This window comes from Oncorhynchus tshawytscha, linkage group LG17 (assembly GCF_018296145.1).
Source record: "Oncorhynchus tshawytscha isolate Ot180627B linkage group LG17, Otsh_v2.0, whole genome shotgun sequence".
NCBI lineage: Eukaryota > Metazoa > Chordata > Actinopteri > Salmoniformes > Salmonidae > Oncorhynchus > Oncorhynchus tshawytscha.
In genome coordinates, this window is record NC_056445.1 from 15840611 (window position 1) to 15866008 (window position 25398).

General features: G+C 44.4%; 2 protein-coding genes across 3 annotated transcripts; both read left to right on the forward strand.

The window, feature by feature from the left end:
• The first annotated feature begins 246 nt into the window (after window positions 1–246).
• On the forward strand, window positions 247–6599 carry LOC112216936 (splicing factor 45). Its single transcript, XM_024377093.2, has 13 exons — window positions 247–395; window positions 993–1376; window positions 1520–1636; window positions 1735–1901; window positions 2123–2241; window positions 2397–2450; window positions 2605–2743; window positions 2923–3074; window positions 3572–3634; window positions 4080–4156; window positions 4254–4352; window positions 4712–4784; window positions 6182–6599. Exons 2-13 carry the CDS (start codon window positions 1248–1250, stop codon window positions 6283–6285), a joined length of 1293 nt encoding a protein of 430 aa, XP_024232861.1. The 5' UTR covers window positions 247–395; window positions 993–1247; the 3' UTR covers window positions 6286–6599.
• A 1809-nt stretch (window positions 6600–8408) lies between these two features.
• On the forward strand, window positions 8409–18758 carry LOC112216937 (6-phosphofructo-2-kinase/fructose-2,6-bisphosphatase 3). 2 transcript variants are annotated; one of them, XM_024377094.2, is made up of 13 exons: window positions 8409–8775; window positions 11091–11219; window positions 11540–11636; window positions 11765–11906; window positions 12030–12086; window positions 12255–12379; window positions 12582–12789; window positions 12939–13085; window positions 13181–13285; window positions 13453–13645; window positions 13871–14109; window positions 15139–15161; window positions 16892–18758. In XM_024377094.2, exons 1-13 carry the CDS (start codon window positions 8703–8705, stop codon window positions 16896–16898), a joined length of 1545 nt encoding a protein of 514 aa, XP_024232862.2. In that variant the 5' UTR covers window positions 8409–8702; the 3' UTR covers window positions 16899–18758. The 2 variants fall into 2 exon arrangements, with proteins under 2 accessions (XP_024232862.2, XP_042156198.1); XM_042300264.1 differs by lacking the exon at window positions 15139–15161 and having other exon boundaries at window positions 8410–8775.
• The last annotated feature ends 6640 nt before the right edge of the window (window positions 18759–25398 follow it).

The following is a 25398-nucleotide window of genomic DNA, read 5'->3' on the forward strand; positions in this document are numbered from 1 at the left end:
ATCAGATAGGGCCGAATAGTGGTGAGGTTTTAATGGCTGTAGGGATAGTAGGGCAATTTTCTTGCCTTTATCCTATCCTTTCCCATTTTGTGTCACAACGTGTAAGTAATTCACACTCCAGAACAGTAGGCAGAAACACAGGACTAGAAAAGAGAAATAGATGAAAAGTAGTATAGTACTCCTACACTCCAGTATAGTAGGTGGCAGTGTATGCATCTTGCAGTTGGTTGCGATCCGCCAATATACTTTTAAAGAAGAAGTTGACCATTTTTGATGACGTTTATTGTATCGATTTGAAAGTCCGTGTAGCAAGCTGTGTAGCGATATGTGCTAATAAAAAGGCACGTATTCGCGCATTACAACGATTTATTTGTGTACTAGTTATATTTTATAAGGTTAGTATTTGATTCTTAGTTGGAAAGGGGTTATATCTGTGGGAAGTATTGTTAGTGTGCCTCCGCGACAAAAGACCGATACAATTGTTTTTTTAACGTTAGTTGGCTAAAAGTAACGCGTTAGCTAGCTTGCTACGTCCTCACAAATGCAATGCAATGAGTTTATTTTTTTATATAAATCTACTGGACTGTCTTTGGGGGGTGGGTATAAGTTGTGGAACGTTCCAACAGGAGTCTGTCCCAAAAATGTCGTAAAGTACAAGATTGCCAACAAACAACGCATTCAAAGTAGCATGGTCAATTCACCTAGCTAACTAGCTGCCGAATAGTCATCAACTCACCACGTAGCTTATTCTTAATGTTTGTCCATAGGCTACCAGATACATTTTTCGGAATCAACGTGGTGAGCGTAAACGTAATGAAATAACCCTCTATCCGGTATCTTATTCGGCCGCTATACAACTTTGTATGCGTTGTTTGTTGGCAATGTTGTTATTTACGAAGTTTTTGGAACAGATTCCTGTTGGAACGTTCCACAAATTATACCCACCACTATGTCAGTTATATATTTTGTCTTGACGCTGCTTTTATTTACAGGTCTATTTACCCTGCCACTGCCAGGAGTATCTTTAGGGGACACACACTTTTCACGCCACTTCGATACAAAGTTATTTTCGTAGCAGGTTAGGAGAGCCTTTTCGCTAATCCGAACCCTTTTCCTAACCTTAAACCCAGTGTCCGAACCTGCTACGTTAATTCTCCTAACATTCTCCTAACATAATTCTCCTATTCTAATTTACTGCGTACGTTCTCCTAACCTGCTCCGAAAAAGTTACTTAAACTCTGAGAACGATGTCGCTTTACGACGACATGGGTGTCGGGAGTGCGACCAGTGACACCAAGACCGAGGGCTGGTCCAAGAATTTTAAGCTACTGCAATCACAGCTGAAAGTAAAGAAGGCAGCTCTGACTCAGGCTAAGGTGGGTTCCAATGGCACCGCAGGTTGATGAAAGCTGGATTCAGGAAGACTCAAAGCTATGTTTACCAAAGCATCCCTAGCCATATCTATGAACCTTTTCCCCTCATCCAGAGATATGGATGATGATGTGTGTGTTCCCCTCAGAGTCAGCGGATGAAGCAGGGTACTGTCCTGGCACCAGTTATTGACTTAAAGAGAGGAGGTTCGGCTGATGACAGACAGATAATAGACACACCCCCACACATTGCAGCAGGACTCAAGGTGAGGGCTGTGTGTTTTTCTGTGACACAAGTATTTGTCAGGGTGTCCTATGTGAAATGTGTGTTAATTATGTGTGACTTATGTGATGTGTGTGTCAGGACACAGCACCCAGCGGGTTCCCCTCGGGGGACGCGCTAATCCCCCTGGCTGATGAGTATGACCCCATGTTCCCCAACGACTACGAGAAGGTGGTGAAGAGACACCGCGAGGAGAGGCAGAGACAGAGAGAGCAGGAACGACTGAAGGAGATAGAGGACAGAGAGAAGTACGACCTCTTACCGAACAGCACCAAAGCTACACTTCTAGAACATTCAACAGGATTCTGTTGTTATTGTTGACAGTTAGAATGTTATATCCCTCAGGAAACTAAGGATGACTTATTGTTTAGACCTTTTCACACTGTAGGAATATGGACCTGACTATGACCACATCATTTCAGTCCATGTTCTGTCCTTCATTCTGACCTCATGTGTGCTTCCTGTCCAGGAAGAGGAAGGACAGACACGAGGGCAGCAGCGCTCCGAGTGGATTCTCCCGCTTCCCCACGGCAGAGGGAGAGTCTGATGAGGAGGAGGAGGACTATGAGAAGGAGAAGAGGAAAAGGAGTGAGTAGACTACCTATGGTTTCACTGAGCCTTCAAAGCAGATGAGACATTTAGGCAGATGGACTTGTTCTTAATGTTAGGATAATGTTGTGATTACTTCAGGATAATGTGTCTGACTATGTGGTGCTTGTTTCTTAACCATGTGTCTATCTTAGGTATGGGTGGAGCAGCCATCGCCCCACCCTCCTCACTCGTGGATAGTAGAGACAGTGAGTAATGGCTCACAGAGGGATTTGTGTCTGCCTGTTTGGGATGTGGGGGAGTTTGTCCAGTAGATAGCAGTGTTATTTAACATTAGGATGACATTCAACATACTTGATCAGGATGAGGTGAGTGTGCTAACTGACTGTCTCGCTTCTATAGGCTCGTCATACTCCTATGAGGATGAGATGCGACCCTCCCGTGGTTCTAAAGCAGCCATCCCTCCCCCCATGTACGAGGACTCCGAACGCCCCCGCTCACCACCTGGCGGTCCCACCAACTCATTCCTGGCCAACATGGGGTGAGTCTGATACCCCCTACTGGGATAGAATGTCCTGTTAGTTGTATGTAGTCTCATGTGCCCTACTCAAAACACAACACACCTGAACACTGGCCCTCTAATGGCATCAACCAGTATAGTACAGCAGCTCAATGTTCTGTCCAGTGGTGTTGTCTGATGTTGTGTCCCTGTCTCCCCAGAGGGACCGTGGCCCATAAGATCATGCAGAAGTATGGCTTCCGGGAGGGCCAGGGGCTGGGCAAACACGAGCAGGGTCTCAGCACGGCCCTGTCTGTAGAGAAGACCAGCAAGAGGGGTGGCAAGATCATCATAGGAGACGCCACTGAGAAGAGTAACGCCATGCTTCACATCTCACTTTCTGCCGTCTCACTGCCCTGTCTCGCTCGCTCTCACTCATTCCTGTCTCAGCTCTCCTGTCTTTCTCTCAGATTTCACTTCTCTTATTATATATGCACAGTCTACTCCCTCCCTCTCTCCTTTTTACACCCCCCCCTTTTTTCTAACACCAATTCTCATGATCTCTTTCTACTAGATAAGATACAAGCTTGTTTTCATTGCCTCCTCTTGTTACATTAGCCTGTCCAGATGTTCTTTATTTTTTATCATGTATTACATAGGCCCAGAATGAATGGTCTTGGTTTCTAGTTCCAAGACTGTCTATTGTAACATTATTTGTAGCTGTGTGATCATCCTCAGTCAAGATTCAGTTTTTAATTGGTATTTTTCATTCATTGATGATTTTAATCTTCAACATTTGTGATCTTAGTTGTGTGTATTGGTGTTCTTTTGTTTTTCGTTTTGTGTGTGTGTTTGTGTCCCTCTCTAAAGCACCAGGATCCAGTAGCCAGACGGCAGCAGCTGAGCCTTTAGGCTGGGGCTCGGCTTCAATAGGTTTGGCACTGTCACATCACTTCCTCCCTACCTTGACGCATCACATCCGGTTTCGCCCCGTGTGTCTTGTTGTCCCATGTCTCTGCTGCCTCCATCTATTCACATCTCAAACCTTCTCATTTTGACAGGCAAATTCTCAATTTTTTTGTTATACAGTTTGCTCATCTCAATGTGGGTCAAGTTTCATTATGGAACTAGTAACCACATTTATTTTGAGCCTACATTATGATGGTTGATAACATAGAAAATTATGAAAATATGATGTTAATTGAGTTTTTAGGTTAGTACCTGTAACCCTCATCTGATTGATTTAACTAGCTTTGTTAAAACATCAGTTGTGGTCCACATTCTGGTCCAATCTACAGTCTTGAGTCTCTTACTGTTTACCAATATATTCAGTTGTTTTACTTATTGTTGAAATATTCTGCTCTCTTTCTCCTATCAGTGGACCCCTCCAAGAAGTCGGAGGCCAACCCCCTCACAGAGATCCTCAAATGCCCCACCAAAGTCGTGCTGCTACGGGTGGGTGCTATGTGTGTGTCTTTGTCTGTGCATGAGTATTTATTGTCAATTCTTGTTTGTTTATGTGCATAGGTCCAATAAAGTGTGTGTGTTTTAGAACATGGTGGGCAGAGGAGAGGTGGATGAAGATTTGGAAGGGGAGACCAAAGAAGAGTGTGAGAAATACGGCAAGGTCATCAAGTGTGTCATCTTTGAGGTGAGAGGAATAAGTCTGTCTGTGTGTGTATAGTTAAGTGCTGAGTCCTATTGTGTTGACTAATTAAGCAGTAAGGCCCGAAGAGGTGTGGCATATGGCCAATATACCACACGACTATGGGCTGTTCTTATGCACAACGCATCATGGAGAGCTTAGACACAGCCCTTAGCCGTGGTATATTGGCCATATATCACAAACCCCCGAGGTGCCTTATTGCTGTTATAAACTGGTTACCAACGTAATTAGAGCAGTAAAAATCTGTTTTGTTATACCCGTGGTTTACCACGACTGTCAGCCAATCAGCATTCAGGGCTCAAACCACTGTTTAGAATGTGTATTAAACTATATGTTCTCCTCAGATTGCTCAGGTGACAGACGATGAAGCAGTGAGGATATTTCTGGAGTTTGAGAGAGTCGAGTCAGCCATCAAAGGTCAGTACAACCTAATGTGTTTGTATGGTTACTTTGCGTGTGTCCTTGAGGTTTCTGTAAGATGTGTGTGTGCTCGTTTGTCTAACTATATTGTGTGTCTATATAACTTATGTGTGTGTCTAACTGTTACGTGTGAGTGTCTAATTGTTACGTGTGTGTGTGTGTGTGTGTGTGTGTGTGTGTGTGTGTGTGTGTGTGTGTTTCTAACTGTTAGGTGCGAGCGTCTAACTGTTAGGTGCGAGCGTCTACCGTTTGCGTGCGAGCGTCTTAACTGTATAATGTGTGCGCGCGTCTAACGGTTAGGGGGGTGTGTGTGTGTGTCTAACTGTTACGTGTGAGTGTATAACTGTTATGTCTGTAATAAGGCTAATGCTGGGGCCAGTTTTAAATGGGTTGTCCCAGATCAGAAAGCAGGTGAGACTGTCCCCCCCAGGTGTTACATCACAGCTGTCCCAGCAACCCTCTGTCCCTTCACGCACGCCGTTACATCACATCCTCTAAGGGAACAGAAACACTGCCTGCATAATATATACACACTAGACTGGGCCGGACACACGCACCCTGTTAATTTCTATAGAGACTAGTGAGTGCTACTAATACCAGACTGGACACACACATTGTTGCTATTTTTTCCAGGTGTTTTGACTTTAGACAGTAAGGAATTGAAAGGGGGAGACAGGCAAGTCTTAGAGAAACCGTGGGAAAGGTGGGCCCTCGGCTTGAACCCCGGCATCCGGTGAGGAGACGCGTGTGATTTATGCCAGGGAGTCTTCCCAATACACCACAGCTCTGCACATGTATCCATATTTGTCCACACAAGTGCCAGTTTTACTGGGAATGTCCCGGCATTGGCGTTAGGATGAGTAGGTACTTGTCATCACTGCTCAAACACACACGCCCCCATGAGGTCATGTGCCTAATGTTGATAAGGAACTCTCACACAGTGTCCATCTCACTATTGTAGACTGGATGCGTGTTTGAACTCTGCCTCCAGGACTGTTTGTTGTTGTTTATCTGTGACATTCTTGGGAAGGAGAAGGGAACTTGGGTGATGTCCCGGCTGTGTTTTCCAGTGTTTGAAGACCAAGAAATACCCAAGCCTCTGATAGCCACAACGTTTTGGTTTTTCAAGCTTTGATAAGAATGAATTACGGGTTAATGATGAAAACACTGTAGACTATCAAAGAGGAGCACCATCCCATAGACTGTGTTAGGATGACCGTGTTTGTTCACGGTCCAAACGAACAAAACGACCCAATTCCTCACTAGTCTTCACTCAATGATACATCAGCAGTGATATTGCAGACCTGTCTGGCCTAAGCTGGCAAAGTCAAGTCTGTAATGTTGATAAATGTTTGCACAGTAATAATGTTTGTTTCCTGTCTTCTCTCCTCTAGCTGTGGTGGATCTGAACGGGAGGTTCTTTGGTGGTCGGGTGGTAAAAGCCTGTTTCTATAACCAGGATAAGTTCAGAGTGTTGGACCTGGGAGAGCAGATGTGAGACACAAACGCGCAGTCCATCCCACCTGAATCGTTAAGACCCGCCTCATTCATACCCACAGGAACAGAAGAAATGCTCTGACACACACACACATTGATAATCACCAGTAGCTCTTTCTGTCTCTAAGTAGCTAAACCATTATACTCTCAACAGCAGCACAATGTGTCTGTATTTACTGAAGTGTTTCACCTGTAGTTTGTTTTGCCAGCAGAAAAATCCTGTATGTGAGGTAATGAACTACTGTCTTGGTCTCTGTGTCCTGATATGAACATGTACAAGTGAGACCTGAAAATAAATGTTCCTTTTGTTTAAAATCTTTGGTTTTAATCTCTCACTCTTCTAGGGCAGAGCGTAGTCTAGGAAGCCCAGTTTCTTTCTAATCTGTCTGACATAAGAGGCTCCTAGAGGACCAGACCCCCAGCTTTCCATCTTTACATAGCCCGGCACGGTGAGGGGGTACTGGGGCAGTTATGAAAGGAACACAGCCCTCCCCCTCCAGCCTCATTCGGATCTTATGTAAAACAGACAGGGTTCATAGGGGAGTTAGAGGACTGTCATAATGACTGATGTCTGTGGAGGATTAAATCAGACCAAATTTATTCTGATCGGGTAGTACACAGAAATGAGCTAATTCATAGAAAGGGAATTAAATTGACATGGACTCTCTCTACTCAGATTTTATGACTAACCTCAAGAAATAAAGGTTAGATACATAGAAACCAGTGGAGGCTGCTGAGAGGAGGACGGCTCATGATAATGGCTGGAAACGACTGGAATAGCATCAAACACATGGAAACCATGTATTTAATATCATTCTGTTCTAGCCATTACCACAAACCCGTTCTCCCCAATTAAGGTGCCACCAACCTCCTGTGATAGAAATACAAATAGGTTTGGGTAAAGCAAAATTGAGATTAAGTGTGGGGGGGTAGGTTATGAGGGAAGGTTTGCAGGTCAGGCATGCAGTGGGTAGAAGGAGAGCATGCTTGGCTCATGCAGGGGGAGTGGGATAGTGTCTGGGTGGAGGAGTGACAGTGCTCTTTGCCTAACCTAAATACCACTGGTGGAGTTGAACTGGGTCTGAGAGAGCGGAGAGTATGTGTATTAGGGAAAGGGGGACACAGTGTGTGTGTGTGTGGGGGGGTCTCTTCCTGGCACCCAGACTGGGTCACAGTCTTGTCAAGGGTAGGTATTCCCTAGAATCCCTAGTGTGGGTGATTGGGGTCAGGCTCTGACCTGGCCTGGACCAGGAGAGAAACAGATGGGTGAAGAAGTAGGCTAGGCTATGAAGAGTTGTGTGTGTGGACAGGTTGACGGGCCCACATCCAAAAAGACTGCATCTATTTGTATCTTCCCCACTCTGAAATATACACCTTGCACGTGGAGCCAGAAGAATTTAGAAATAATTAGATCCAAATGGCTCAATACCATTATTCTCTCTCTATTCACTGAACAAATCCTTTCACTGGTATCTTAAGTTTCTTAATGATATAAACTCAAATGGTCCTATGTGACTGCAGGCTATAGCCATGCTCAGGGCAAGTCTACGTGCCACTAAGGCAGTCACTTAGCCTATCATCTCTGTTACCCAAAACTAAAATTGTTTGCGAAAGTTTGTCACTCCCCGTTTTACGCAAACTCTGTCCAAGAGAGATTAAAGAGCCTATTGAGTGTGGAGCCCATTATTTTGAAACCCAGCACTTCTCTACTTTGTATTTTCCTGCACCATATCCTGTGTTGCTGGAATGAAAAACATTTCACTTGAAAATATAGGGTGATATAGTTGTTGCCAAATTGTTTTAATGATTTGCATAAAATAAATATTAATCTGCACCAGAAAGTGTCTGAATAGGACATTGGCATGACCCTACATAATATTTGGGAAGTGCACAAAGTGCAAATGCAATAAAAATACAAATAAACTCTCCATGAGTCATATTTGTACCTCTCTGTCTGAAGGTTTACTGAGGTGCCATTCTGCACGTGCACCGCCGGGATACTCCCATTTGCCATGATAGTGGATTTACCGTCATCAGCCACAAGGTAGCGCAGCGTCACTCTCCCTGAGAGCGCGCGCCCCGGTGGAGTCATCAAATGTCACGTTGTTTCCTGCTCGGACAGTTTAAATAAAAGAACTGGGACACAGCCGGGTAGATTAATGCACCCGCACAGGCTGAACATTATTAGCAAAAAAACCATCAGCTCTTACCGACTGCTTAGCTCGCCAATATATTCTGTTTCAGACTACTTGTCTGGTAGAGAAAACCGACAGCTGATCCAAATCATTTTGAATTGTATTCTACTGTTTTTATTTGATCTGTGCTGGGCTGAAAGCGCGTAACGGTGGTATTTTGGGGGGACTGGTATTAGTGGGAAACCTAGGTTTCTTTCTTATTTTATTTCACTGCCCTCAAGGAATGCTTACTCAGAACAGGATACAAAAGATCTGGATTCCTTCAAAGGATGACAAACCGGCAGTCCCCCGGCGATGTAAGTAGTAGCCTAACCCGCAGCTGGCATCAGCGTCCTGATTCACCTGATTCATTCAGGTTTCATTTAGAAAAAAAGTCCATAGGATAAAGGTATTACTTGGCATTATCTTTGATAATTATGCTATTGATTTATTCCCAATAATCAGACAAACAATAATCTCATTGAGCCTATAATAATATAGGGGGGAAATGTGATTGCATGTTTTGATGCATTACTCGCATGGCTTTATTTTCAATGGGCTGTTATGGGCCTAGGTAGACTACTTTTTGAAACCATTCAACAGAATAATTTCAAAGCAGCTTAGTTTTCAAATGAACCAACCGACTAAAAAAAGTACACTTGTTTGTAATTACTATAATTATGCTAAAAGTTCCTAGATAGCATATGCCCTATTAGCCTAGCCTATCCAAACTGGCCATTGGCACGCAGACAGGTCAGGATTCACAAGTAGCTATAGAGGGTAATGGTTGATAGTGCTCACCATAGCAACCACTCAATAGCCTCCATCCAGTCCATAGTTTCCACTAGTTACCACAGCCACAAAGTATATATTTTTTTTAAGAATACGTTTTGGTCTTAATTTAAGGTTAATGCTAAGCATACCGTTAGCAGTGTGGTTATCGTAAGAGTTATGTTCAAAATCACATTTTAGGAAGAGAAATTGTAGAAATAGGCGACCTGTATGACTTCATTGCTGTGGTCCCGAGGGCTTCCCGCTCTGCTCGTTACAGCCAGGAACCGTTGTGTGGGTGGGAGAGACGGGGGGATTTCACATGCAGAGACGCATCGGGCTCCGATTGGATGAACTATCGCGCGTGTCTGCATGGGGCGAGCTGGATACACGTGCGTGTCTGCATGGGGCGAGCTGGATACTCGTGCGTGTCTGCATGGGGCGAGCTGGATAATGGCTAAAAAATGGCAGAAATGGGCGGGGTTTAAGACTTTGTGACTGTGGTAACTAGTGACGACAGTTTGTAAAGAGCCGACTGATCAATATCAACGGCCTGAATAGCCACTGCTTAATTCACTGACGTCAGTGTGTTTGTCCTGCTGCATGTCATACAGAGGGGAATGAGTTTATACCTTATGCCGCGTTCATAACAACGGTGAACTCGCAACTCGGAAATCTCGAAAAACTTCGAGAAAAAAAAGGAGCTCAGACTTGGAAAATTGTTTTGGACGGTCATCCAACTCGGAATACAAATCGGAAACTCGGGCATCTTTCTAGAATTCCAACTTTCCGACCTGTAAATCACTGACATTATGATTTGACCTAGTTTCCCCCCCCAAGTTCCCAATTGTCTTGAAAGCACCAATAGCTGTTGATGTCTGTATCACATGGACATTCAGGCAATGAAAACTAATACCCAGAAAGTCCTAGCCTGTAAACAAACATACACACCATCATAGGCATTGTATTAAACCACAATAACAAAATATTTAGCTAATGCCATCTAAAATCTAAGTGTATTCGTCATGTACACAGGATACAAAATGGTGCAATCAAATGCTTACTTGCAAGCTACCTCTCAACAGTGCAGTGAAAAATCTAAGAAACAAATAACACAGGCACCTCTTCCCCAGTCTAAGCTATGTCTCACTTCCCTGCATTGTCTCCATAAACCCTTTCATGCCTTAAAGACTGACTTGCATTCACTCATGCACAGTGGTCCTGACATTGTAATCATCTAGTAGGAGGTTTATCAGTCAGGAGGGGGGAGAGACAGCTTCAGCAGTGTCTCTGCAGGTAGACGCACCATCTTGACCACTGGGGAAGGGTCTAGCTGGGGGCAGCAGACAGGTGGGAGGGAATTAGTATTAGCGTCTATCCACGACCATGACCATCACTGTGCTGCCAGGACCAGTAGCACAGACAGTCTCCCCAAGTCTATAAGAGGATGTACAGCTCTCTGACACTGAGGGAGGAAGGGAGATAGATCAAGTGGGATGCTGTGAATAGGTGAGGGAAGGAGAGAGAGAGAGAGAGAGGGAGGGGTGGATAGAGAGAGAGTGAGGGGTGGATAGAGGGAGGGCGTGATGGCCTAAAAGCTTTATAGCTGTTTTTCCCATCGAGGAGGTACTGTGTCTTGGAAAGTGGATTAGAGCTGGTAGGAGCATGTGAATGAGAGGCATTCGTCACTGAATGAAGATGCAGTAGTGTTTACACTGTAGACAGGTATTGGCAAATGGTTTGTGTGGATAATATGCAGTGTCATAATTGTGTGTAAATTAAGAGTACACAATTAATCAGGTTGATTGTGTTTATGACTATTGAACCATATTCTAATATTTATGTCTCTCTCTGTCTCTAGTGACAGGGGTCCCCCATCTGGCCAACCCCCCCACAGTGATTGTGATGGTGGGTCTGCCAGCCAGGGGGAAGACCTATATGTCCAGGAAACTCACCCGATACCTCAATTGGATCGGCATGCCCACCAAAGGTACACAGCACACACACTCAGCACACACAGTCAGCACATGACGAGACACATCAACAGGTGTAGCTAACAGATTAGTAACGTTTATTATTAGTCATAGTAATGTTTACTAACGTTTATTTGTTGTATTTACTCACTAAGAGGAAAGTTGGGGTTACAAGGGTGGAGGTTGAATTATTGTTCTTGAATTGGAATTTCCTGCCATTTCATCTAGTTCCTTTTCCTCTATTTTAGTTTGCAGATTTACCACAAACTGGGCTTGGGCTCACTGCCTCCCTCCAGAACATTCCATTTACCATTGTTAGTTTGTTCTTTGCCTCCAGTCTTCAACGTGGGAGAGTATCGCAGAGAAGCAGTCAAGAACTACAGCTCGTACGACTTCTTCAAGGCTGACAACGAGAGTGCCGTGAAGATCAGACAGTGAGTCCACCCCTGCTCCCCATCCTACTCTGTTTCACCATGACAAATTCTGAGCATCATGTGACGTCACTGATCATCAGAGTGTACGTCAAACAAGGCTAACAGAGATGATTTATTTTCTTGCTTAGACAATGTGCCTTAGCAGCTCTGATGGACGTTAAGTCTTACCTGACAGAGGAGGGAGGCCAGGTTGCAGTCTTCGATGCCACCAACACCACTCGTGAGAGACGAGACATGATCCTGGACTTCGGCAGTGAGAACGGCTTCAAGGTCAGTGGTGTTTCTATGGTTACGAGAGGCTTGATGCGATCTCAAACAGAGACGCGATCAAATGACTCACCATGTCGTTCAATGTAAAGATGATAAAAGGACTCTAAATGTGTGCGTGTGCAGATCTTCTTCATCGAGTCAGTGTGTGATGATCCCAGCGTCATCGCCACAAATATCACGGTGAGTCAAAAATCTGAACAGAACATCTGAAGAAACATGTTATTGGTTGGCTCGTGTTCCTGCAAGGTTCCTCTAATGTTGCAGCCTGACGTTAGCTACTGAGCTATAATGTAATTCTTAGTGAGTGTCTTACGCTGTCACCTGACCTTTTACTTCCTCCCATGACAGGAAGTGAAGGTGTCCTGCCCAGACTACCAGGACTGCAACAAGTCAGACGCCATGGAGGACTTCCATAAGAGGATAGAGTGTTACAGGGTTCACTACGAACCCCTGGACCCAGACCAGTACGACAGGTAGCCCCTAAACCTCATATAGCTTATTCACTGTTCATACCTGTTGACCCTAGCTACTGTTTACTGTGTGATCTGAGAGTGGCTTAAACCTGATTTAGAATCAGTTTGGCCTTTTAGATAATAATAAATAAGATTATATGGAACTCTGAGATGTTTTGTGAATTCAGGCCCTAGACTTAACTTGTTCTAACCCCCTATGTAGGAGCCTGTCCTTCATCAAGGTGATAGATGTAGGCAGAAGGTTCCTGGTGAACTGGATCCAGGACCACGTCCAGAGTAAGATCGTCTACTACCTGATGAACATCCACGTCCAGCCCAGAGTCATCTACCTGTGTCGCCATGGAGAGAGCATGCACAACCTGCAGGGACGCCTGGGGGGAGATTCAGGGCTGTCGCCAAGGGGGAGAAAGGTACGAGAGTAGAAACACACTCATATACACACGTGTACACACACACGCACACTAGTTTGATACATAAATACACACACACGCACACGTGCACACACACACACACACACACACACTGGTCTCTTACTTTCTCCTCCTTTCTCTTTGTGTAGTTTTCTGGGGCGTTGTCGATGTTCGTTAATGAGCAGAACTTGACGGATCTGAAGGTGTGGACCAATCAGATGTGTTGCAGCATCCAGACTGCTGAGAGCCTGGGAGTGCCCTACGAACAGTGGAAGGCCCTCAACGAGATAGACGCTGTGAGTCACACACACTAGAATAGACTACTCACTGGACTGTGTGTGTGGTGCTTCATTTAAACAGCTCTAATGTGAGGTGTGTGTTGTGTGCACAGGGGGTGTGTGAGGAGATGACGTACGATGAGGTGAAGGAGAAGTACCCTGAGGAGTTTGCTCTGAGAGACCAGGACAAGTATTACTACCGCTACCCCACAGGAGAGGTTAGCACAGTACAATATACTACTAGAATCAACCTGCTACTGCCAACTACTGTACAGTTACACATGGACATAGTTCTAGTGTTTAAAATGCTGCGACTGGATGTGTCTGTGAAAATGTAAAGTTAACCCTTCTCTCATCTTTCTCTCTGTCCCCTCCCTCCCTCCAGTCCTATCAGGACCTGGTCCAGCGGGTGGAACCAGTGATCATGGAGCTGGAGAGACAGGAGAACGTTCTGGTTATCTGTCACCAGGCTGTGATGCGCTGTCTCCTGGCTTACTTCCTGGATAAGAGTGCAGAAGAGATGCCCTACCTGAAGTGTCCCCTCCACACGGTGCTGAAGCTCACCCCCATTGCCTATGGTGAGTACGGTGAGAACTTGTGTACACCTTTCACTTTACCGAGCCAAGACAATATTACCAGAAAATATCAGAGACAGGACAGTACGGTTCAGATTGGCTCTATGGTGTGAATCAGGCATTAGGGTCAATTCTATGTTCTCTAGCTTGTCCAGGGCAGGAGAAATAAGGTGAGGTCTAAATATCTGTTCTGACTGTGGTGTGTGTGTGTTTTTACTCTGTGTGCAGGCTGCAAGGTAGAGTCCATCTCGCTCAACGTGGAAGCGGTGAACACCCACAGAGAGAGACCAGAGGAGATGAAGAAGTATCCTGGGACTCTGATCAGGAGGAACAGTGTGACCCCCCTGACCAGCCCCGAGCCCAACATCAAGAAACCCCGCATCGACGGCCTGGACGAACCCCTCCAGGAGCTGCCCCCCTCGCCCATGTCCCTCTGTACTCCTTCCCACCTCACCTTGGCCGGACAGGTGAGTGTCTGTCTCTCTCTCTCTCGCTCACCCTCTCACACATACACACATCTTTGACTCCTCAAACCTACTGAAGGACATCTTTTATCCCTTTCTCTTCTGCTCTAAGCAATTTTCCATTCTAAATCAAAATCAAATCAAATTTATTTATATAGCCCTTCGTACATCAGCTGATATCTCAAAGTGCTGTACAGAAACCCAGCCTAAAACCCCAAACAGCAAGCAATGCAGGTGTAGAAGCACGGTGGCTAGGAAAAACTCCCTAGAAAGGCCAAAACCTAGGAAGAAACCTAGAGAGGAACCAGGCTATGTGGGGTGGCCAGTCCTCTTCTGGCTGTGCCGGGTGGAGATTATAACAGAACATGGCCAAGATGTTCAAATGTTCATAAATGATCAGCATGGTCGTATAATAATAAGGCAGAACAGTTGAAACTGGAGCAGCAGCACGGTCAGATGGACTGGGGACAGCAAGGAGTCATCATGTCAGGTAGTCCTGGGGCATGGTCCTAGGGCTCTGGTCCTCCGAGAGAGAGAAAAAAAGAGAGAATTAGAGAGCGCATATGTGGGGTGGCCAGTCCTCTTCTGGCTGTGCCGGGTGGAGATTATAACAGAACATGGCCAAGATGTTCAAATGTTCATAAATGATCAGCATGTTCGAATAATAAGAAGGCAGAACAGTTGAAACTGGAGCAGCAGCACGGCCAGGTGGACTGGGGACAGCAAGGAGTCATCATGTCAGGTAATCCTGGGGCATGGTCCTAGGGCTCAGGTCCTCCGAGAGAGAGAAGGAGAGAATTAGAGAACGCACACTTAGATTCACACAGGACACCGAATAGGACAGGAGAAGTACTCCAGATATAACAAACTGACCCTAGCCCCCCGACACATAAACTACTGCAGCATAAATACTGGAGGCTGAGACAGGAGGGGTCAGGAGACACATTCTACGCTGTTTATGTCTCTTCACTCGCTTAACATTCACTCTTTCTTTCTTTTCATAATTTCTTCCTTCTCCTCTTCACTGTGCAGCACTGGCTGGGCAAAGTCTGCCTGTAAGTACCTGTCTCTCTCTCTGCCTTTCTTTGTTTCTTTCTTTCTCTTTCCAATCCTCTCCCCCATAGCATGAAATAAATCATCCTCTGTCAGTGTTCCATTGAAAGTACTGTGTAAGATCCCAGTAGTTTTCCCAGGCTGGTTTCTCACAGACACGCTACAATGTGGTTTTGAAAACCATCCCGTTACTCCCTGAGGAATACATGTGCCAAGTGCCTCCCTCCCTTTCCCCCCCTTCCCGCTCACGATGACCTTGTGTACCATTTCAGCCTCGCATTCCTTCCAGCTGATGTCAGAGTATTGTACAAGCATTGCTATCTGCATGTTACGACGCCAACCCCCACACACTGTTCTGTGACTTACGTCCTTAGAACGTCTATATTTTCAGTGTATTTTCTGATCTGTTTAAAGACCTCCGCCCATCTGCACAATCCTTCACTGTCTGAAACTGGTCTGTCTTTTAGTGTTTCAAAGGTAAATTGAGAAAGCAGCTAGATTTAGCTCCCAGTTTATTCTGTAGTAGTAGTATTGTGTCTCAGACTCTGCAGGTACATGTTGACAGGTGATAATTATTCAGGGTGTGGAAAGATCCAGTCAACTTAAGTCACAATCAGAAGGGGCACTTGTACACTGAGTATACAAAACCTTAAGAACACCTTCCTAATATTGAGTTGCAACCCCTTTTGCCCTCATAACAGCCTCAATTCGTTGGGTCATGGACTCTACAAGGTGTCGAAAGCTTTCCACAGGGATGCTGTCCCAAGTTGACTCCAATGCTTCCCACAGTTGTCAAGTTGACTGGATGTCCTTTGGGTGGAGGACCATTTTTTGATACACACGGGAGCAGGAAAAACCCAGCAGTGTTGCAGTTCTTGATACAAACCGGTGCGCCTGGCACATACTACCATAAACCATTCAAAGGCACTTTCTTTTGTCTTGCCAATTCAACCTCTAAATGGCTCACGTACACAATCCATGTCACAAGGCTTAAAAACCCTTCTTAATTTTTTTAAAACCTTTATTTAACTAGACAAGTCAATTAAGAACAAATTGTTATTGACAATGACGGTATAGGAACAGTGGTTTAACTGCCTTGTTTAGGTGCAGAACGACAGATTTTTACCTTTGTCAGCTCAGGGATTCGATCCACCAAGCTTTCGATTACTGGCCCAACGCTCTAACCAGTAGGCTACCTTCCGCACCTAACCCGTCTCCTCCCCTTCATCTACACTGACTGTAGTGGATTTAACAAGTTACATCAATAAGTGATTATAGCTTTCACCTGGATTCACCTGGTCCGTCTATGTCATGGAAAGAGCAGGTGTTCTTAATGTTTTGTCCACTCAGTGTACAGTAACACCCATAGACAAGTAAAGACACACACTCTTACACACCCATTGTAGCTCTATAGTTAGTTGTTGAGGTGTACTTAGACGTGGGATAGGGAGTTTGGATAATCGTTTATGAGCCCACACATGGTTGACATTTACCATGGAATATGAATGAGTAGCTCATCGAGGCTTCAGGCGACATGGATGAGCAGAACCAAAGTCTCTGTCATGTTACGTCATCTCATGTTAAGCCTGGTGTCACTTAGCCTATAGGACAGGATCTTTCCCTCTCTTTATGTTTTATGTGTCTTGTTTCACAGATGACTCTTAGTTTGTTTGTTATATTGTGATGGTTTCCCCATGTCTTCTTAACAATTTGATGCTTTTGTTTCCCTCAGAACATGAAGAGAAAGTCCAACAATCGCCATGAGATCCTGCAGCTCTGCTAATAAGATCGCACCGCCTCGTCACCTGATCCAAGACCCCAGGAAGTGATGCCGGCAAAGAAAATTCAACAATGTCACCAAAATGGATATTGTTGTGTTTTTCCCCCCCCCATCTGCCTCTTTCTGGAGATCACAGGGCACTACTGTTCTCTTTTCTCACGCAGACGTGTTAGTGAGTGTCTGGTCTGTGTGTTATCTGCCAGTGCTTGTAGTTCAAACACTTTTCCTCTGGGAAAGAGATAGTGAGAACACTGTACATTAGAGGTCTTCTCGGGTCCACCCAAACCCAAAATACCTGAGACTCGAGCAGGCCCGGGTCCAAAATTCTAAGTTTTCCATTGGGTATGGGCCGGGTCCTGTTTGATTGTAATCGGGTCTTGGGTCTATGTAACTACAGCTGATAGACCCGAGTGGACCCGAATGGACCCGGCCATGACTCTGCATAGCCTATAGCATATTTATTTACCAGTAAAACATAATGTATGCTACTGTACAATATGTTCAGTGAATGTCTTGAGGAACACTGACTCACCTAAGCTGTGGTTGGTTCTCACAAGGTTTGTACAGAAGATAGGGACAAACTAGCATGAATCAACCACTCTGTTTTCTCCTCTGGTTTCTCCTCAGTGAATCTGTAGTGACAGCTCACCCTGGATCGGCAGTTTAATTAGGGTAATAGCTCTGATTCTAAGGAGCTATTATATCTTGTTTGAGTGACTACTTGGCAGTCGGCAAGGCATCCTTCAGAGAGCTGGAACCAGGCCAAATATTTAAGTCTCCCTTTCTTGACACCCTCCTGAGATCTGAGTGATGAATGGTTATATCACTCTTTTAGAAACAGATGGAAACGTTTAGTTTACGACGTAAACATTTTCCTATAGGGATGCCTCTGAAATAATGATTCTCCAAATTGTGTTAATGACTCTGACTTGTTGACATTGAGCACTTATTCACTTTTTTTGTTATGATTTAAGATTTGAGTATCATACTGTTACTTAAAGGATGTTAAATTGAACGACCGGTGTACTCGTGTGCTATGAAATGAATGATCATTTTGCACAGCAAAGTTGACATCCCTGTTGAGTTGTGTGTATGACTGTGTCCATAGACACAATTGTCTCTTTCTGTGTTTCTCCCCAAAAGGAGATTCGGACCTAGAGTGCCTAGTGTTTGTCCTGCAAGCCCAATGCGGCTTCTGCACCCATATAGCTGGCCATAGAAATTCCGACATATGGTACCTTCAGAGTACATGCAGTGTAACGTGATTCACTTTTCTTTGTAAGACAGCTGTTAACATGTGTGAGCACTTATATCTTTGTTATGAAAATGCATTCTGTAAATAGACATGTAAATATATCAGACTCAGTGTTTTGGAATGTTCAAGTCTAGAATTGAGTGGGAAGGTATTTTGTAGATGCTCGTTTGTACTGCTCACTGTTTGAAGGATTAATAGTTCATTGTAAGGAGTGTACTCCTCTGCCTCACAAAGGTAAAACACAGTAACTACGCCAACAATGAAACTGAGAAAAATGACTTTAAAGTTGTTTTTTTTGCTAGCCAGCCAAATATGTTCTGCGTATCATATTGGCAGTACTACTTTTTTAATTTGTTTGCTTCTGATACTTGAATTTAGTTTTTTTGTAAGACATTTTTTCTCAAACTATTTATTTCTATGTAGATTTAGATAATCGCTTGGAGCGGATGGCACCTGGTCTTGCCTGAGTACTGTGTATGACTTGTGTATGCCAAGCAAAGCGTCTGAGAGGACAACATGTGTATATTCTGCATTTGCTGGGCCAATAAATCTCCGGGAAAACAAGCCATCTTGTGGATGTCATGTCTTCATTATTTATGTGTGTTGGGCACACTATCTGAAAGGCAAACACCCTAACAATGTGTTCCCCTTTGGAGAAGTATGCTAGAACCTTTTAAAGCAACTAAATTGTCACCAAAACACTTGCGATTCTTAAAGGTACTATAGGACAATATAGAAGTATAATTGAGAGTGCTGAGGCCTGTAGAAAAATTACTTGATAGGCAAACACCCTATCATATCAATGTGTTTCAATTTGCAGAGGGAGACCAGAAACTTGTTTTTAAACTGGAAGCTGGAATTTGTTGTACCACATTTGAACAAATCTGTTTAAATAGTGTCACCACAGAACCAGAGCCAGCACAACACTAGCTGTCAACACCTAAACTGACCTACAGGTAACTGCCAAAATAAAGGAAACACCAACATAAAGTGTCTTAATAGGGTGTTGGGCCACCATGAGCCAGAACAGCTTTAATGCACCTTGGCATAGATTCTACAAGTTTCTGGAAACTTTATTAGAGGGATGCAACCCCATTCTTCCATGAGAAATTCTATCATTTGGTCTTTTGTTGATGTTGGTGGAAAACGCTGTCTCGTGGTGCCGCTCTAGAATCTCCCGCCTTAAGTGTTCAATTGGGTTGAGATCTGTTGACTGAGATCTCTTATTCTAGCCACGATAGCCAAAATAATGGGCGACTTGGCATTTTTATACATCACTCTAAGCACGATGGGATGTTAATTGCTTAACTATCTCAGGAACCACACCTGTGTCGAAGCACCTGCTTTCAATATACTTTGTATTGCTCATTTACTTTTACTCAAGTGTTGGAAGTTACTTTATGTGCTCTATGTGTCTGGTGCTGAGAATGAATGAAAACATTCTCTGTTAAAAATACACTCCCAAACAGTCCATGGCGTAAAACATGTTGGAGTAGCTGTTTTACAGGTCAGTAGAACACACACACAAGAACAGTAATGCGTGTTTCACAGAGTTTCTTAATCCTGGTCCTGGGGACCCAAAGGGGGGCGCATTTTTGTTTTTGCCCTAGCACTACGCAGCTGATTCAAATCATAAACTCATCATCAAGCTTTGATGATTCGAGTCAGGTGTTTGGTGCTAAGGCAAAAACAAAAACGCACCTTTGGGTCCCCCGAGCCAAGATTAAGAAACACTGGTGTAATGTAATTGGACACAATACAATTCATTAAATTTGTGTTGAACTGAGGTAGATCCAGCTCTGTCCGAACTTGTTATTTACGTCTATTCCTGTCGCCTCTCTCCCCTACTCTTCTCATTTGGCTGGCAGATTTCAGTCAGGCGGACATCAAAGGAGAAGCCAATGATACAACAAAGGCTCTGAAACAGTGCCCCTGAATGAAGCTGCTTGTGTGTAATAACAGGGGCATTATTTATCCGTCACTAATCCTCCTAGAATAGCAGGGTCCAAGCCTTCGCTGTCCTCTGTCCCTCTGCCCGTTTCTCTATTGTCTAGACACACAGAGCTGCATGGAAGTACAGAATGTCTGTCTGTGTCCTACATTCAGGGAATCCCTGTGTTGTACTGTGCTGAACGGGATTAGCCTAGCATTCTGTCCTCTGGCCCACAGCACTACAGCAGTCTATAAACCACTGGCTCTCAACCCATACCCAGCTCTACCATGTATCGCCCTATTGGAGAGAAAGAGAAAGTGATAGCAGTCTCCCTCTTCATATCTGGGACAAGTAACGTTCTCCATCTAATATACGGCTGCATACCAAATGGCATCCTATTCCCTATAGCCTGTGTTGGGGAATAATCAGAATTAGTTGGGTAACATAGATAAGATGTTTTATATTCATCATATGCTTATGAGTTATTTCTCATAAGAATGTATTTTGTTGTACTATAGTGGTGGCCATTGGCAGTTATCTGTTCTATGTCAAGACTAAGTTGCATGGGCCACAGAGAGGGGAGAGGTCAAGGGGTCATCATGTGTAAACATATCTTTTGCTCTTTTGCTCCACTGTGTCTGTGTGCCAGTCACTCCCTACTTTTCCCATCAGGGAAAGGAGGATGGCAGTGTCTGGAATCATTCTATGCTCCCTCTTTGTTGACCTATAGCCCCACTCTCCTCTCCGTGAGTTTGTCCAGGATTGGTTGTATTTAGAATTGGTTCTATCTAAATGACAATTTGATATATATCATAGGGTGGGGGTAATGTCTTGGTACCATTTTGTACCAAGGACGAGATAAGAGCTTTGTTTAGGAGACCAAACTGAACGATAATTTATAGCCAACTCTGTCTGACTAGGGGATATTCCTCTGAAGTAAAGTCTTTCTTTGTGTAAGTTCCTATAAGACCTGTGTTTTGTCTTGTCGTCTAGGGAGGGGGTGGATCTTTGCTATAAAGGAACCCATTTGCCATTATGTTGGGCACTCTCAACTTTTCATTAGAGATACTGAACTGTTGAAAGTCAAAATGCTATCGCAAAAGCTTAATTATTATTAAAGGTGAAGATTAAGCATAACTCTGACTCGTGTGTGATTTGCTCTCTCATCATTTGGTAATTAAGGAAATTTCCACGACACCTGTTACTTTTGACCAAGGCCCACAGGGCTCAAAATAAGTGTACTATGTAGGGAATAGAGTGCCATTTGGGACACAACCTATTTCTATGTGGTGGTCCAGTACCCTTCGACCTGGTGAGATACAGTAGTGTCCATAAAACAGCTGCACCATCAGGCCCATGTCATGTGCTGTTGATATGGCAGAGTCCAGAGGGTTGATGTGTAAACCAAAGGCAGGTCAGCAGCACTCTAGCTCTGATGGCAATACAGTACTATTTACAGTGGTCACATGGCTGCAGTTACATGTAACTCAATCACTCATGATTGCAAGGTCTTGGCTTTTTTGTCTTGCAAATAGTCAGACTATGTTGTCTGGGCAGAGTTAAAGATGTTACTCTTGGTAGTTGTTGCTGTGTTGTCGTTGTATAATTCATGCAGATGGGGTTTGTGCAGGGAGCAACTGGGGGGTAACTGTGGCATGCATGCGGCGGTGATTCAACTCCAGCCAAACGTACACTTTTGCTACTTACCAACCCTGGCAGGCGCTGTCTGATTCACAGCCTGGTGTGGTTGGCCTGTGCTGGGTTGGCTGGGGTTTTGGTCTACAGCGGCCAGAGTGTATGTGACTACTCTCATGTACACTTCTGTCTCTCAGTCTCGACCCAGTCACATGACCTCATGCAGACACACAAGCAAATGTCAGGAAAGTGAATTTGCATTGGATTTTGCATACCCAGCTCAGGCTAAACTAATGTTTCTATACGTGACAGATACCTGCATAGGCCATCTACTCTCGCTTTTGTAAGGTTATACATAAAGAATGAGTCCTGGTTTTGGCTGTAGGCTATTGGGCCAAGTTTCTGTCTTTGTATGTTCTGTATGTGGTGGTGCAGACCGGCGTTCTCCCTGTGTATGCGAGTGTGTTTGTTCATGCACGTGTGACTGCATGGGTGTGTACAGTATATGCATGAATGCGTGACTGTACGTGCATGTGTGTATGTGATCATCTCTGTGGGAGAAAAGAGAAGCTGCAGTCAGAGACATGAATGGAACAATGCATTCAATTGTTATTTCCCCCATCAATGTACACACCATACCACATAATGGCAAAGCAAAAACGGTTTTATTTTTACAAATGTGTAAAAAAAAACACCCCTGAAATATCACATTCACATAAGTATTCAGAACCTTTACTCAGTGCTTGTTGAAGCACCTTTGGCAGTGATTACAGCCTGGAGTCAACTTGTGTATGACTCCACAAGCTTGGCACACCTGTATTTGTGGTGTTTCTCCCATTCTTCTCTGCAGATCCTTTCAAGTTCTGTCAGGTTGGATGGAGTGCGTCACAGCACAGCTAATTTCAGGTTTCTTCAGAGATGTTTGATCATGATCCTGTCCGGGCTCTGGCTGGGCCACTCAAGGACATTCAGAGACTTGTCCCGAAGCCACTCCTGGGTTGTATTCACTGTGTGGTTAGGGTCGTTGTCCCATTGGAAGGTGAACCGTTGCCCCAGACTGAGGTCCTGAGCACTCTGGAGCAGGTTTTCATCAAGGATCTCTCTGTACTTTGCTCCGTTCATCTTTCCCTCAATCCTGACTAGTTTCCCAGTCCCTGCAGCTGAAAACTTCCCCACAGCATGATGCTGCCACCACCATGCTTCACCGTAGGGATGGTGACAGGTTTCCTCCAGACTTTACGCTTGGCATTCAGACCAAAGAGTTTAATCTTGGTTTCATCAGACCAGAGAATCTTGTTTCTCATGGTCTGAGAGTCCTTTAGTCTCCAAGGGCGCTGTTATGTTCCTTTTACTGAGGAGTGGCTTCTGTAGAGTGCTGCAGAGATGGTTGTCCTTCTGGAAGGTTCTCGCATCTCCCCAGAGAAACTGAAGCTCTGTCAGAGTGAGCATCAGGTTCTTGGTCACCTCTCTGACCAAAGCCCTTCTCCCCTGATTGCTCAGCTCTAGGAAGAGTCTTGGTGGTTCCAAACTTCTTCCATTTAAGAATGATGGAGGCCATTGTGTTCTTGGGGACCTTCAATGCTGCAGAACTTTTTTGGTACCTCCTCCAGATCTGTGCCTTGACACAATCCTGTCTCTGAGCTCTACAGACAATTCCTTTGACCTCATGGCTTGGTTTTTGCTTTGACATGCACTGTCAACTATAGACCTTTTATAGACAGGTGTGAGCCTTTCCAAATCATGTCCAATCAATATAATTTTACCCCAGGTGGACTCCAATCAAGTTGTAGAATCAATGGAAACAGGATGCACCTGAGCTCAATTTCAATTCTCATAGCAAAGGGTCTGAATACTAATGTAATGTCAGCCTCCCGGGTGGCGCAGTGGTTAAGGGCGATGTACTGCAGTGCCAGCTGTGCCACCATAGACTCTGGGTTCGTGCCCAGGCTCTGTCGTAACCGGCCACGACCGGGAGGTCCGTGGGGCAATTCACAATTGGCCTAGCGTCGTCTGGGTTAGGGAGGGCTTGGCCGGTAGGGATATCCTTGTCCCATCGCGCACCAGCGACTCCTGCTAACCAAGGTTGCCAGGTGCACGGTGTTTCCTCCGACACATTGGTGTGGCTGGCTTCCGGGTTGGATGCGCGCTGTGTTAAGAAGCAGTGTGGCTTGGTTGGGTTGTGTATCGGAGGACGCATGACTTTCAACCTTCGTCTCTCCCGAACCCGTACGGGAGTTGTAGCGGTGAGACAAGATAGTAGCTACTAACAATTGGACACCACGAAATTGGGGAGAAAAAGGGGTAAAAATTCAACAACAAAAAACTAATAAAACTAATGTAATGTCGCTAAGTAATTTAATTTCCTCTCGTGTCATTGTCATGTCCCCATTCAGCGGAAGTTAGTTTTAAAGTGTTGTCTCACTTGCTTTCTTCTCTCTCTCTCTTTCTCTCTCTCTCATATTTACTAAAAATATGTTTTCGCCTGGTCATTATGGGGTTATGGGGTGCACTGTAGCTGTCTCTGCTAAGCCAGCACTCCACAAATAGATCCCTAATACTGCACTGACTAACTGATGCCAATCACTGCCTTATCCATTCATGTTCTGTATGGGGAACTAGTGTTGCAGTGCTAAGTAATTTCATTTTTGCTCATATGTCATGTCCTCGTTCAGGGGAAGTTCAATCTTTCACTTGCTATCTCTCTCTCTCGTCATGACTCAGCTCTCTGTCCTCACCAAGGTGATTAGCTCTCCCTCATAAACAGATCATGTGATCATGTTTTCTTATGTCTGATAAGACGGACACAGTAATCCTGTCAGTCTAATCTGACCCTTTTGATCTACCCAGCATAATCACACACATACAGTTGAAGTCGGAAGTTTACACACACCTTAGCCAAATACATTTAAACTCAGTTTTTTAACAATTCCTGACATTTAATCCTAGTAAAAATTCCCTGTTATAGGCCAGTTACGATCACCACTTTATTTTAAGAATGTGAAATGAATGTGAAATGTGAATGTGAAATGAAATTAGTAATAGTAGAGAATGATAGTAGAGAATGATTTATTTAAGCTTTTATTTCTTTCATCACATTCCCAGTGTGTCAGAAGTTTACATACACTCAATCAGTATTTGGTAGCATTGCCTTTAAATGGTTTAACTTGGGTCAAACATCTCGCGTAGCCTTCCACAAGCTTTCCACAACAAGTTGGGGGAATTTTGGCCCAATCCTCCTGACAGAGCTGGTGTAACTGAGTCGGGTTTGTAGGCCTCCTTGCTCGCACACGCTTTTTCAGTTCTGCCCACAAATTATCTATAGGATGGAGGTCAGGGCTTTGTGATGGCCACTCCAATACCTTGACTTTGTAGTCCTTAAGCCATTGTCCTACTACTTTGGAAGTGTGCTTGGCATCATTGTCCATTTGGAAGACCCATTTGCAACCAAGCTTTAACTTCCTGACTGATGTTTTGAGATGTTGCTTCAATATATCCACATATTTTTCAATCCTCATGATGCCATCTATTTTGTGAAGTGCACCAGTCCCTCCTGCAGCAAATTGAGATGTTCTTTCATTGATCTACACAATACATCATAATGTCTAAGTGGATATAAAAATATATATATTTGCTAAT